At 35.9% G+C, this 15,711-nt stretch overlaps 1 protein-coding gene across 2 annotated transcripts in view; it reads right to left on the bottom strand.

Moving 5' to 3' along the window:
- Window positions 1–15,711, bottom strand: part of CTNNAL1 (catenin alpha like 1) — a 60,782-nt gene that overhangs the window by 5,515 nt on the left and 39,556 nt on the right. For both annotated transcript variants that reach the window (XM_087419342.1, XM_004423305.2), the window contains 5 exons: window positions 14,440–14,532; window positions 11,421–11,571; window positions 5,536–5,573; window positions 3,217–3,267; window positions 2,970–3,124 (listed from right to left, as the gene is read on the bottom strand). In XM_087419342.1, the coding sequence (XP_087275468.1) occupies window positions 2,970–3,124; window positions 3,217–3,267; window positions 5,536–5,573; window positions 11,421–11,571; window positions 14,440–14,532 (488 nt within the window). The remainder of the gene's footprint in view (window positions 1–2,969; window positions 3,125–3,216; window positions 3,268–5,535; window positions 5,574–11,420; window positions 11,572–14,439; window positions 14,533–15,711) is intronic.

The raw sequence follows: 15,711 nt of genomic DNA, 5'->3' as shown, positions 1-15,711 counted from the left end.
TATAATGTAAAGAAATTTAAAATTGACACATAATTTTTATTTTTTCTGTTTAATCTTTTTCATTTTGCTTCATAAATTAAATATATAAGATCTGATATTATGTCTTAACCTAAAGTCCTTTGTTACATACTGGAAAGAGGATCAGACCAAAAGTCAGGAAATTCTCATTTCTAATTCTAAGGAACTCAGATATCTACCTTTGAAGAGGCATGCGATTCAAGTTTCAATTGTGAGTCTATAAAATAATCATAATAATATTTGTGCTACCACTCTTACCAGAAGATTAGGGAATATCAGATTGAAAACTACCAAGAAGAATTAAGACCTCTACAAATGAAAACTAAATTACAACAAAGAGCAACAGAATGTATTAAGACGCATGGAAGATGTGATATTTAGTAGCTACTAGTTCTGCCCCTTAACAGCTTTGAGATGTGAACAAATTATACCTGTTTTCTGATAAACTCTTGCAAGGATCAGATGAAATTATGAAGCAGAAACAACTTTAAAAACTATAATGCATTGGTTAGTTTGAATTTTTTTTAAACCATAAGGCACTAGAAATTCTTAAATATATAAATTATTAAGAAATTATATAAAATTATTAAGACAACCTTAAACAACATCCTGAGCAAGAGCTATAAAACTGCCCAGGAAAACTACAAAACTGGATACTCTGAAGGCTAACAGATGGGTCTCAAAAGAAGCAACTAGATGAGGCTGGTAAACCACAAGTTTTAAGGGAAAACAGAAAAAACTGTTGGGGGAAAAATAGGTATACTGACACTGAGGGTAGAAAACAAAGCTGGCTTGAGATTTTATATTACCAAGACTTGCCAAAATGGCACTAGATGTTACCCACTACAGAAAATCCATTTTCTTTTCCTGAACTTCAGCGTTCCTGTCCAGTAACCATAATCTAGTGACAAGTCCCCTTCCACAGAGCTTTACGTATCCCTGCTCCTCATAATGCAGCCTCTCATGCTTCCTAATCTCTGTAGAATGCACAACATCCCTTACCAAAATCCACTATTTTGACTCTGAAACAAAAAATGCTGACCATATCATCCTGAAACATTCTGAAATAAGAAACAAGAAATAAAAGGGGCAGTTACAAACTTTAAAAAAAATTCTACTGATGAATCCTTTCTTTGGGAAGATTCTATATAGCCAACTACATTCATTAAGTAATAATTTATTTCTCCAGTTTTTATCAGTCAAAAAAAATTTTTTTAAAGATCTGTTGATTTTTAATCACCATGAGATAACTAGTGTGATTCCAGCCAAAAGTCAAGATCTTTGTTATTTCAGTTAATCTGTGCACATTTAGTGTGGGTAAACAAAGGAATTCTTTTACAGACTTGACTGATCAGATTTTTTAAAGTATTAACTAAAAAAGGAGGGCAAAATGAGTGTTGGGAAGACTCAACCCCAGGAGAAGCTTGCTAAGAAGGATTAAGAACAAAGGAAGAAAACCACCAAAGAAAGTTCTCCAGTAATGGAAAATATGGAAAGGTATTAATGAATGAATGCTAAACAGAGGCAAAATTACTCAACTCCTATCATTTCTCCTTCACCCTCCAGAGAATTATCTATCTTGAAAAGATAGACAACCTCATCAAAATGGAAATGGATGCTTCTTCCCCACTCCTCATCTTCCTTCCATGTGAAAGAACCTTTGCTCACACAACATCCCTCACTTCCTCTGCTCTCTCATTTATTCCACCCCATTGAAGAGGGTGGACATTTATTTACCTTGTGAGTCTTTTTGCTGCCTTTGCAAAAATAAATTGGACATGGTAACCCTTTCTTTTCTCCTTTTGCTCTTGGAAGTAAAGCTGCCTTTGGGAGATACCCGCCCTTCCCTGTGTTTTAAGAGATACATTCTACCCCTACGGGGTAAAGTTTCTTAATTCTAGGGATCATTTTTAAAAACCTACTTGCCTGTGGCTATAAACTCCATTATCCAATATCAGCTTTATCAACTTAAATGTTACTGGCCCCCATCTGCCTGTTCTTTTGCTTATTTTTCATTTTGTTCAGAACTTAGGAAGGAAAAAAGGTGCTATTTATTGCGTCCCAAAGCCCACACAGATGTAGAGATCCTAATTACTTTAACTGAGCTTACATCTCCAGATCAAATGGATTACATTCCAGAATACTGAAACAACTTGCAGGTGTGAACCACTGCTGAGATTTTCAAAACCAAAATGAGTAGGAGAGCGGCCATAACACTGGAGATATCAAATATTTTCCAGGTTTCCAAAAATGAAAATAGATAGGTATTAGAAAATGAGTAAGAAGTTTGAAGTCATTCCTTGAGAAAATTCTAGAACAGATTATCGAGCAGGTAATTGATAAACTTTTAGTAACATGGAATTACTATACCATATGTAAAGATGATGATAATCAAAGACTGTGGAATGGGATCAACACTGACTTCAATAAGGCACTTGATCAAGAGTCTTATAAGGAGGACAACAGAGAAAATGTAGGCAGGTAAAAGTGAAGTTAGGGAAATTCTCTGCTACATAATAAATGCTGATTCATGGAGATTTGGCACCATGTTGAGGTTGCCCTATTGAGGTGGTAGGACTCATGGCTCTTTTCTTTGATCTGTGTCTAATCAATTACTTGCATAAAGATTTAAAAGGCGTGTTTTTTAAACGTACAGATGCTGGCTGGGAAAGACACTGAAATACAGGATGATAAAAAGCACTGGCCAAAATTATTTCAAAATTATGGAAAGAATGGGACACAAACTTAGAAAAGGATGCCTTCTAAATCTAAATCCTAATTAAATAAATGTTTTCTTGTTGCATTCACTTAATTGTCATAAGAACTTCTTATGGTCTTTTTACCATATATTTGACACTGACTTTAACTTCTTAATGATTTAACATAGCACATTTTCTTTACACCAGATATTATTAAATTCTTTAAAAAAATCAAAATGTAACTACATTTACCTAGTAAATAAATATAGAGAATAGGCCACACTGGCCATGTTCCGTCCACATTGAACAATCTCACTCTCCTGATCCCCCCACTTCTCAATCTCGCAGTTGGCGTCAGAGGTGAGCAAACCCAGCTTAAGTCCAAGCTTTGCTATCTTGGCCTGCTCCTACAAAACACACATTTTAATCACAACAATTTAGTCATTACTGATGTAAAAGGAAGATTAGAGGTAAGGCTACTACAAAGAAATGGTCTTACCTCAGAGTCAGGCTTGTCTGGCCTGAATGATTTCAGGTTTGTGTTATTCTTCTGTGACAATAAAAAGATTGAAACATCTTAGAAGCAGCACAGTTAACCGTAAGGAAATATAATAGTAATAGAAAGCACAGCAAAGTACCTGTAATAAAATTTTAATTTAGACATTTTTAGTACATACTTAAACTATATTAAATTGTTGAAGTTAAAACAAACAACTAATTGCAAATACATCACTAGTACGTGAGTTCAACTTTGAACAGGGAGTTAGAAATCTGGGGCCAAGGAAAGCATATCAGTGTCTCAGAAGGACTTAAAGACTTTTGCAGTTTTCTCAGAGTCCAGTTACCATACCCCCAAACCTCCCCAGCCCCTCTGTTGAATTATTCTTATGAAATGATGTAATAAAATTAGCCATTATGTAGTTTTCCATATGTTCCTAATGTTATGACTCTGGAATTCAAGTCCTTTAACCAATTTGCCCTTTTGAGGGCTAAATTTCAGCATCCTAGTTTCATTGACATCCCGATTCCTAATCCTATATCCCAGGTTGTAAAGGAGATTATACTTAGAATTTAGGCTTTAATATTTGAACCTGCATATTTGATGGGCCCCCCTCTCTTTTTTTTTTGGTGAGGATGATTGGCTCTAAGCTAACATCTATGCCAATCTTCCTCTATTTTGTATGCGTGACGCTGCCACAGCATGGCTTGATGAGTGGTGCATAGGTCTGTGCCTGGGATCCGAACCTGTGAACCCCAGGCTGCCAAAGCAGAGCGCACAAACTTAACCACTACGCCACCAGATGGGTCCCTATTTTTGAAACAGCAAGTTTGTTTTTAAGTAGGCTATTTGGAACTCAGAATATATTTCCCCTAGGAGAGGAGAAAACATTGTACACTAGTTCGGTTAGCAGGCTGGCCCACAGATGCCTATTTACTTGAAGAACAGAAACCACTACCAATAGCAATGTTTCTTTGAAAAATATATTCAGAAGTTCTCTGGAGATGGAGGCCCAGGTTGGGCATTCCTTTCATTCTGAGACCTGGTGGGAACTCCCCCAATTTGGGCAGGAGTTCCAGAACAGCTGGGCTAATGGAGACAAAGGGGCCAGGAGACACAGGGAGCCATTTTTTTTTTTAAAGGCAACATTTACTTAAACTACACACACACATTGAGTATATAGTCACACATGTACATCAAGTATAAATTACAATAAAACATAACACTCATGTCTGCTTAGCTTAAGAAACAGATCATCACTGATACCTTTGAGGTACATGAGTACCTCTCGGTTTTCTGTTTCCCTTATTACTATGACTTATTACTTCTGACCAGCTATTCTGTTACCAGTTTCACTGCAGAACATAACAGCCTCAACTTTTCCCTTTTTTTCTATCCCATAGTATATATTTTCTCATTTAACATAGTGATTTTCTAATGTTGTTTACTATAGAAGAAACGGGAGAAGTTAAAGGACAGAAAATAAATAAAGAAAACTATAAAGTTACACACACACACAAATACAAGCTGCCTCATGTTCATTAGAAAATAAACGGAGATGATCGGTGATCTCTTTGGCTCCTTCTTGTACAGTCACATCATCTGAACCATCTTCCTTAGTCTAGTAGACTATAAAGCAATTGATAAAGCATTTAAGAAAGTTAAGAATACCCTAGAGGCTTTTAGGTTTTATTTTATTCAGAATTTTACACCCCATATTATTCTTTTAAATTTAGTTGTGTTTTCATTATTTTTACTTTCACAAATGATTATTATTAAAGTGTTTAATGAAGACTGAAAGGGAGTTGCCTAAAAAGGTACAGAAACCATCTTAATAACGTACCCAAGCTTGCCATCTAGTGGGTGCTATTTTGGAATGCAGCCAGATGCATGAGTTTCAGCTATATAAAGCTAAACATTTCAAGTCTCTACATATAAATAGCATGACATATCTTCATTGAAGGGGAAAGCATTAAAAAAAAGTTCTTAGTTTGTAGAAAATGGTTCCATCATGACCTTGTACACTAGGCTGAAGACATGAAGAACAAAAAAGACCTCTGACTTCAGATTATGGCTTCTTCTTAATCATAAAATCTGTTACCTATTCTCTCAACCCCCCAAATCCAACACAAATAATCAGAGTATGGGCTACATCTAGACTGCTATTCAGAATAACAACTCTGAACAATCAATATTTAATATCCTAACTTTTTTTGTAATGTCAACTATTGGAGGGGTGGGGAGTAGCAACAGGCATTAAGAGCATAATTGGAATTTTGAACAAAACCATTCTGAAACGTACAAAACTTTTCTACTTACCATTGGCTTTGGAAGTGAAAGGTAGCCATACTTCTCTCCTACAAATAACATATATAACTTAAAACACATGTTCTATTATTCATATTTAATTTTTAGAATATTATTAAACAGGAATGTTAGTATATTAGTTTTGATAATTTAGTCTACTAATTACATGTGATTGAGAAATAAAATTGTAATTTGATGGGTGAACATGAAGACTTTCAACAGTTGTATCTCTAAGGCATCTGTGTTGGCCAATCGCTGCCTCTCCCAACATAATGGCAGAAAGGCAAATATTTCACTGACATTTACTATATTTATAACCAGCTTCATTTGTAGAGAATTCTTTCACAGCAGCTGCCTCTAATTAAACCAGATTCTCCTTTTATCAGTACCAGTTATCAGTGCTTGCTTCCTTTTCTGCAAGTATGAGACCAAATCATTCACAGCTAACCTCGTACTGCACTCTCCCAGTCAGGGAAGAGGACAACTCTAGTGTAAAGATAGGAAGATGAAATAAAGCAAATAAGAGTCTGTTGGCTGTGAATTAACACATGGCAAGATGCACAATAACTCAGGAAAGGAAGGAGATGTGTAATGCCCACTTCATCCCTGCACTTTCATCTTTCCAGCTTCTGGATCATGTATAAAGTCAGGTTACAACGGATGATAGACTTTTTTTAAGGCTAATTTGTTATATCTCAGGTAAGATTTCAAAATAAGATTTGAACAGTAATTGCTTCTTGATTTCAAGGAAAGGACATGTGTTCAGCTATAATATATTAGATGGAACCATATGAAACTGCCAATGTTCAACTACTTTGAAATACAAAAACAGCAACATCGTATGGTTCCACCTAATAAAAGTAAATATAATGTAAGAGTACTAAATCACGCCCTTTCTTATAAAATGGCTATTATATGAACTGGGCAAATTTGTTCATAGCATATTTAAAATCTCATCTAGAACTGTGCTGTCGAATATGGAATCCACCAGCCACATGTGACTATTGACCAATTGAAACATGGCCAATCTGAATTGAGATGTGCTGTAAATTTAAAATATATACTATATGATTTTGAAGATTTAATATAAAAAAAGTAATTTTTAATTATTCATAATTATAAATAAAAATAATTATTCATAATTTTTAAATATTGATTATAAACTGAAATGATAATATTTTGGATATATTGGGTTAAATAAAAAATATTATTATAATTTATTTATTTATTTCCCCCCCCCCCAAAGCCCCAGTAGATAGTTGTATGTCATAGCTGCACATCCTTCTAGTTGCTGTATGTGGGACGCAGCCTCAGCATGGCCGGAGATGCGGTGCGTCTGTGTGCGCCCAGGATCCGAATCCGGGCTGCCAGCAGCGCAGCGCACGCACTTAACCGCTAAGCCACGGGGCAGGCCCCTAAAAAATATTATTAAAATGAATTTCACTTGTTTCTTTTTAAATTTTTCTTGTGCCTCCTAGAAAATTTTAAATTACGTATGTGGCTCACATTATATTTCTATTGGACAGTGCCAATCCAGAAGATGAAATGTCCTTAAAAGTCAGCTAATGTTACTTGGGAATAAGTTTATGATTCAAATCATTTCTTTGTAATGTCAGAATTGTAAGAGAATCTTATTAGTGGTTTTCTAATCTCAGAATTGTGAGAGAAAAATAAAACTTAAAGAGGAAAAGGTTATTTCCATGTCTTATCTCCTAGCTCTGATGTAATAAGTGCCTGATTTAGCTATGAGAAGATTAATAGAAGATGGTCTTCAGGTCACTCAGAATCTCAAAATTCACCATCTATCTTAATTCAAAGTTTGAATCTTGTCCATAATATCCCTAAGAAGTGATCTTAATAAGCTACAGAAGAGGACATAATCATTACTAAAGTATAATTAGCTTAGGTGAGCAATCTTGTATCATCTAACCTTGTGGTCCATGATGCTGAAATGTTCACATTTACTATCCAAGGGGGAAAAAAAGCCAACTGTTTCAGTTATCACTTAGTTCTCCAAGATACAACAGAGTTAAGGAAAGCAGAAGGCAGGGAGAAATAAATGCAGTGAAAAGAGAACCGTTTGCTCCCACCACCATTCACCAATTCTTAATCACCTGGCAGTTCCAATCCCCAGGGTGCTCTTATAGGTACTTTGTTTTGCTCCCTACTCCCATCCTTCAGTTAGACTCATAATAGGTTAAAAATTTGAGGATAACTGCAAATCATTCTTCAGATAGGTCTCCTCCAAATGCTATGCCAGTTAGCTTGTCCTTCTTTCCCCCAATTCTAATATAAACCAGATAAGTTGATAATAATACTGAAAAAAACAAACAAGCTGGTAAAAATACCAAAAATGATGAATCTAAATCATTTTATAATTGTTTTTTCCATACAAGTCTAATTATTGCCATTGATTCTAAGCAGAGCAAGAATACATTGACTCAATTATGTTTAGCTATTATATCAAATTAAAGAAGTAGCACAAACAAATAATTTCTCTCTGATGAAAACATGTCATAAACATTAGAAGTAATTGGAAAAACAGGAATATTTGGGGAAAATATACTTGGCACAGATATTTGATTTATAGAATTGTTTTCAAAGCACTGTCTTCACAGGGGTATCATAAATTTAATACTCCCTAAATCCTTTGTTTAATATTCCTTAAACCAACATCACAACTGTGCCATCTTTACTTCTGAGTTTATATCTCCAGATAAATTAAGTTCACAATTAAGGTCACAAGTCCCTCTCATCTTACGGGAGTACCAAAATGTTTTCTTATGAAAACCGAATTGAGAAGTGCTGTTCTCATTTTCCATATCCAGACCTTTTTTGCATCTCCACAAAATAAAGCTAATTCCCCCAGGACAGAAAAGCCTCATTATTTCAGTGAAGATGTGCTATATTATTCCCTACTAGAATTTATTACAATTAGCTTTTTTGGTTCTGGAAGGGGCTCTAAATGGCATGATCAATCAGAAAAAAATTCATGTCCCCAGACCCACTCAAAATGAGTCCCCAGGGGCCGGCCCTGCGGCTTAGCGGTTAAGTGCGCGTGCTCCACTACTGGGGGCCTGGGTTCGGATCCTGGGCGCACAGCGACGCACCTCTTGTTGGGCCATGCTGAGGCAGCGTCCCACATACAGCAACTAGCAGGATGTGCAACTATGACATACAACTATCTACTGGGGCTTTGGGGGAAAAAAAAAGGAGAAGGATTGGCAATAGATGTTAGCTCAGAGCCGGTCTTCCTCAGCAAAAAGAGGAGGATTAGCATGGATGTTAGCTCAGGGCTGATCTTCCTCACAAAAAAAAAACAACAACAAAAAAATGAGTCCCCAACTACTGAAGGATAGGCCGATTAGGAGCTAACCTCTGGAGTAGGACTGAGGTATTCTAATCCAAACCCAGCTGTCATCCACAAACTCTCCCTTACCTCTATATTCAATTAATCACCAAATCCTAGCACTACTACTTGTAAAACTCGTCTTACGTCAGTCCTCTCATCTCCATTTCTACTATCATCGCCCCACCATCTCTTGTCTAGATGGATCACTCCCTGATCCAGACCCATATGTCCCCCAAATAAGCTCATATTTATCCACAAGCACGTTCCTCTTCACGTACTCCCCATTTCAGTGGACAGCATCCAATCTGCCAAGTGATAAAATAGGTGCAGAGCTATGGAACAAGGCCACCAGGTACCTCCCTAGAAACTGAAGCCAGACATATTAACCGTAAGATGGTTCAAACAGAACAAAGGAAATTCAGCTTCCTTAAAGGAGGGATAGAGTCTGCAAGCCATGGGAGAAGGCTTCTTTTTGACATTTATTTGTCTAAAATAATCTCAAATTCTAAATGCTGATACATAGTGATCACTAAGAGAAAGTGGAGTCTTTTTGATTTGGTCCCTTCCAACACGAAGACCACGACCTCCCTGAAGGTTTGGGTAAGAAGGCAGAATTGGATCAAGGCCAAAAGGCAGGAAGACAAGTATTGATTTTCGAGTTCTTGAAACAATCCCAGGAGGCCCAATTGTGAAATTTGAGGGTCTCAGGTTAAGGGGACAATGACCTAGCTCTCAGACTGAGTGTAAGTATAAGAACACTAAAGCCTCTCTCTCATTGCTTAGCATGTTGTTTGCTACTTAATTGGTTAGTTAAATGATACTTGCAAACACATCTGATAAGTTTCCAAGTCAAAACAGTCAAGATATGCAGAGCAGAACTAAGGTAGCAAGAATACAGCCAAGTCTTTTCAATAATAGTTATAACATGAGTTATAACGGTAGCAAAGAGAAATCAGGATGTGAAGAATACACTCTGTCCTTTGTATGGAAAGCAGTGGGCAGATGCAAGGTAACAGGCAGGCTTGTCATAATAACCATACAGCACAAGAAGGGCAACACTGTGACACTGGACTCAGTCAAGTCAATGACCACTAGTCTAAAGTTGGACTTCGTGGAAAAAGTTATTCTTATGAGCTTCGTGATACAAGTCAGCACAAAGAAAGGCAGTACAAGAAATCAACCAACTCGATCTCAATTAACCCCACATAAGGATGCCTTCTGTACAGCAAGTTACTTTACCAGTTAAACAATGGGAGTCCCATTGATCAAAGGCAGTGGAGTTTCCCACCTAAAGAAGAATTTCTGTTCAGCCCTAAGGAAGTTAAAGTAACCCTGATTTTTTGAGGAGAGGTTACCCAAACTTAAAGAAGAGATCATTTACATAATATCCAGCTTGAAAGTAAAAGAAACCACAATGATCACGTAGTCCAAAAATAAGCATAGGATGTTCCTGTTTCAACTCTAGTCTATCGGTAGCGGATGCTAGTGCTAAGAAAGACTGAGGCCACTTCTCTTCATTTCCTAAATGAGTCCTATGGCTAAGTGATCATTCTTCTTTAAATGTAGATCAATTATATTACTTTACATTTTAATATATGAAACTTGCCTCACATAAAAATCCATGTGACTATAAATATTTTATCAAAGCATCAAAATGATATGACATTCAGATTAGCTATCACGAAAATCTTTAAATGTAGAAGCATGGTAAATATTTACTGTACTTTACAAATTATGTTATATCTACAAAGTCTATCATTCCCTGATTTTTAAGTAAATCAACAATTATCCTAAATGTGTATTTTTAAAAATGCGAAACATTTAAATGTTCATATTCAGTAAAAATGAATATGTAATTTGATGTTATTATGACTTTTTATTCTAAAAAAACAAGCATGCTTGACATTAACAGAAGCAATTTAAAGGAAAAAAATACAAAAACATATAAACAGAAATAACAAGACAAACAGTACAATGGGAAATAAACAAAACTTCCAGTTGATATTAAAATAAAGAATAGAAATGATGCCTTCCTGTACATTGTATGGTGCTATTCTACATGTTGTAGAAATACCAATGAACTTACCCACCACAGGAAATATTCCAAGATTATGTAGTCATCAAGGAAAGAGATTCCATCCAAGTGGAAGGAAGCAATTCAAAAATCAAATAACTACATTCATTTCATTATGAAGTTAGTAGAATTAAATCAGAGAATTACTGTATTACAGAAGAGCTTTTGTACTAAAACTAAAAAACAACTTAGAAGAAATATAAAATGACTCAATTTCAGTAGGAAAACTAGAAAGTTAATATTAATTCAAAGAAATCTACTACATTGTTTTACAACAAATTTTACTGCTTAGATACTAAAATAAAGGACAAATAATATTTTCATGATTTTTTTGTGGAAGATATTTTACTATAAAAATATCCGAGTTGGGTTATAACAAGATAATTCATTTTGCATCTGAGGTTTGACACTAAAAAAATAATAGTGTTACATTAAATAATAATATATTTCAATATGTTTACAGTTTCTCACCTCGTCTTCCTTCAAACACATCATTGATTTCTCTTAGCAGTGTTGACATGTCACTAATTTGGGATTCCCAAGCTTCACAAAATACATCTAGGTTTTCTTTAGCAATTTTACTAGATGGATGCAATGTCAATGTTTCAGCAGCAGAAATTATCTAATGAAACACAATATACACAGGTGTGAATTTCAAAATCCTAGCTCTCAGAATCACATTGGAGACCAAATTTAAGTCTGTACCGTTCAAATCAACTCAATAAACAACTATGAAGTAATTTCCACACATAAGCACCATGTTGGGCAATGTGGATATACACAGTAGAACAAAACTAACTGTTTCCTATAAGCTGATATACAAATAAATAGGATGCATTACTATACACAAACCTTTATTCAGGGAGCAATTATCTTTATTCAAGGAAAACTCTCTGTTTCAACAAAGTTATTTCCATAGCATAATTCAAAGAGTTATGTTCAAACTACAAAGAGTATACTATATATAGCAGTAGAAGAGATTACTGCAGTAGCAGTAATAGTGCTAGTAGTGGTGGTGGTGGTAGTAGTAGTAGTAATAACATATGCACACACCTATGAGTACACAGTAGACACATTCTTGAGATACTGTGTTAGGTACTCGATATATATTAGTATTAATACTCAAAAATACTAAGCTTCCCAAATAAGCATTATTCCCATTTTACAGCTAGAGAAGCTGAGGCTCAGAGATAGCAAGTAACTAATATATAGCTATTCATTCACCTACTATGCACCAGGCACTGTACCCATGTTCCAGGTGCTGGGGAAACAGCTGTGAATTAAAGAGATAAATGTCCCTGTCTTCATAGGACGCACATTATAAAAGGGGGGGGGAGACAAACAATTAAAACTATATAGTTTTTAGAAGATGACGAGTGATATGTATAAAAATAAAGGGTAAGGAGGATGGAGGGTGTTAGGTGGTCACAGTATTTTAAGTTAGGTGGTCACTGAAAAGGTGGCATGTAAGCAAAGAACTGAAGAAGGCGAGGGAGCCACAGGAAAATCTAAGGAAAGTCATTGGGGATGCGGTGGGAGCATTTCTGGTGTGTTCGAGGAACAGCCAGTAAGCCAGTGGGACTGGAATGACGTGAAAAAAAGGAAGGTCATCAGTGGCCATGTAATGGAGGAACATACACAGTAAGCACTGGACTTTACTTGGAGCAAGACAGGAAGTCATTGGAGAGCTTTCAGAAGACTGATATAATCAGAGTCATGCTACCTTCAAGAGAATTAGAACTAGGTGCTCCTCCTGGGTGGGTACAGTCCCAGAGGCACAGGGCTTGACAAGCAGGTGGCAGCATTATGAGAAGAACAAGATTCCCCATCTTCAAGGAAGGTGGGCACGTGGCTTGCCAGTGGACTATGGGCTAGATTTCAGCACTGCTGCCCTCTCAGTGTAAAAACTGTTTAACTGTGCCCTGGATATGATCTAACATTTTAAAGGAAATATAAAAATGACATTGCTAAAGCAGAGATACCCAGAAGCAAATATAAATTATCCCTAATTATGCTCTATTTCCTTAAATGACCCATTTCTGAGACAGATGGCAAAGGCTAGCAGTAAAAGCTGAGGCTATGGTAACAGAAAAAGCTTCTCAAGTTATAGAAGTCGCTAACAGGCTCTATCACCATCCTGGGGAAGAAAATCTGGCTTTTCCTAACATCCCTGCTGTAATAAAAACAGTAAGCAGAGAACTGAAACCAAATAGCAAGTAGGGCCTGAGAATAACAAGAGCAGATTGCATATGGCAGGAGAGTCGAACCTTTTAGTTCTACTGAAATACATTTATAGCCAAGGCAAGTAGGATGACTCTCAAGTGGACAAGCAAATATTGAAGCCTAGGTTTCTCTCAATAACCAGAGATCCTCTGGTTATAGTAAATGTTCAGCAGATGATCACTGCTGAGGTTCACTCATATAGTTCCTGCTTCCATGATAAGCCTTTGATACTGTTCTCTGCCTCCCTCCAACATCCAACATGGGCTGCTGCAGGGCACACACCACCACTGTCTCCAAGTCGCTTTAACCGTTCTTAACTATAAATCCAGGGGCTCGACATCTATCATCCAATATCACAATTAGGAGTAAGTCCTGTTGGCTGATGATGATAAAAGAAACAAGCACAGCTGGTAAATTGTGTTTTGGAGCTTAGACGTAAAAAAAGAAAGGAAGTTCTGTCCCTCACTTTTTTCCTTAGATTAATTTGACAGGGACAGTATTAAATGGGATATCCATTTTTAAAAGGCTTTTGAAAATTATAAAGACAAAGTAATATTATAGAGAACTCAGAAAAAAAAAAACCTTGCGACTCTTTAAACAAACACAAGAATTTTCATTTCTACTGATTCCCATATAGTCATTTTCTTATATAGGTTCATTTTATATAGTTGCAATTATAGTTTATATACAAATCCATATCCTGCTTTTATCATCTAACATTTTAACAAAACATTTTTCAATGTTGCTAATTCTAGTTATCATTTAAAGTCATAATGTATTCTTTGCCTAAATTAAGATAGTTATTTTGCTTCCAATTGAATCTTATCTTATAAGTAATGTAACAAACATCATGTTAGTTTTTTTTAATTTTTTTTATTTATTTTATTTATTTTATTTTTTCAATTTCCTTATGTCCTTAGAAATTACTGGGTCAAACGTGTGAATATTTTTATGGCTTGTTACCGAATAATAGCTTACTTTTCAAACGTGTGATAACAACCTGCATTGTAAACAGCTTCATTTAAAATAGATGTAAACTAGGACGTCAATTAAATGGGCCAATCTTCAGTTTGGCAGATGACTAGATAACCCAATGGAATGTCAGCTATGTTCTGGCACACTACCTATGAAAATTCCATTATCTTTGTTTCTCGCTGTAGATTTGACCTCTAGTTAGGCAGAACTGTTTACATCTTCCTTCCACACAATTTGTTATGACACTCAGACAAGACATAATAAAGAAGGAACAATCTGCTATTGATCATACCTGTTGGCCAGTCACCTGAAATGTCTCCTCTGCATGTATACAGGTTATTTCAAGAGGTTCTGTCCCACATACATGTCGCAACAATCGACAGGTCTACAGGAAAACATTTCTATAGTTCAACTTTCACATTCTCATTCTTCACAATACATAGTATCATTTTATAATTAATAAAGAAAAAACTTTACACATAAAACTTACTAAAACCTTATTAAATTTTATTAAACCTTATTTATTAAAAATAAATTTGTATATTACTGAGAAGGTATTATAATCCTACACTGGTCACCAACAGATTCTCTAGGAACAAAGCAGGAATAAATAAGCGTACAGCATATTGTTTCTACTTCCTACCTGATCATGGTAAGGTGGTCATGGAATATTAGAACCAGGAGGGATCTTTAAAAGGATCTAGTGGTGCCCATAGATTTCATATATGAAAAAATTTAGCTCAGAGAAGTGACTTGCCCAAGGTCTCTCAGCTAAACTATGTCAGAGTTACTATAAGCTACACATTCTTTCTATCAACAAACAATACTTCCCCTCATGGTCAATTAATTAACACACCTTTCACTGGAGATAACATTGGATTAGGCAAGACTGATGTAATGAGTAAAGAGCCTATATCAGAGAAAATTATTGAAAATCTTGAGACTTAAAACAGAAAGTTAGAAAAAAATTTTTTCACCTTTTAAAAAGATTTGCTGGGGACCAGCCCAGTGGCGTAGTGCTTAAGTGCACGCACTCCGCTGTGGCGGCCCGGGGTTCACCAGTTTGGATCCAGAGTGCTCACCAACGCACCGCTTATCAAGCCATGCTGTGGCGGCGTCCCATATAAAGTAGAGGAAGATGGGCACAGATGTTAGCCCAGGGCCAATCTTCCTCAGCAAAAAGAGGAGGATTGGCATCGGATGTTAGCTCAGGGCTGATCTTCCTCACAAAAAAATTAAAAAAAAGATTTGCTACAAGATTTCTATAAATAGCAAGTTTGCTTACAGTCATAATATTTGGTTGATAAACATAACAGTACTGGGGGGAGGGGTAACTGAGTGAATGTGGTCAAAAGGTACAAATCTCCAGTTATAAGATAAATAAGTTCTGGAGATGTAATATATAATATAACTATAGTTAACAATACTGTTCTGTATATTTGAAAGTTGCTAAGAGAGTAGATCTTAAAAGTTCTCATCACAAGGAAAAAAATTTCTGTAACTCTGTGAGGTGACAAATGTTAACTAAACTTTTGGGGTAATTATTTCACAATACATACATAAA

Source organism: Ceratotherium simum, chromosome 29, assembly GCF_057802395.1.
Source record: "Ceratotherium simum simum isolate JZ-2026a chromosome 29, ASM5780239v1, whole genome shotgun sequence".
Classification (NCBI taxonomy): Eukaryota; Metazoa; Chordata; class Mammalia; order Perissodactyla; family Rhinocerotidae; genus Ceratotherium; species Ceratotherium simum.
The sequence above is the reverse complement of the archived record's forward strand: the minus strand, read 5'-3'. Positions and strand labels throughout refer to the sequence as shown.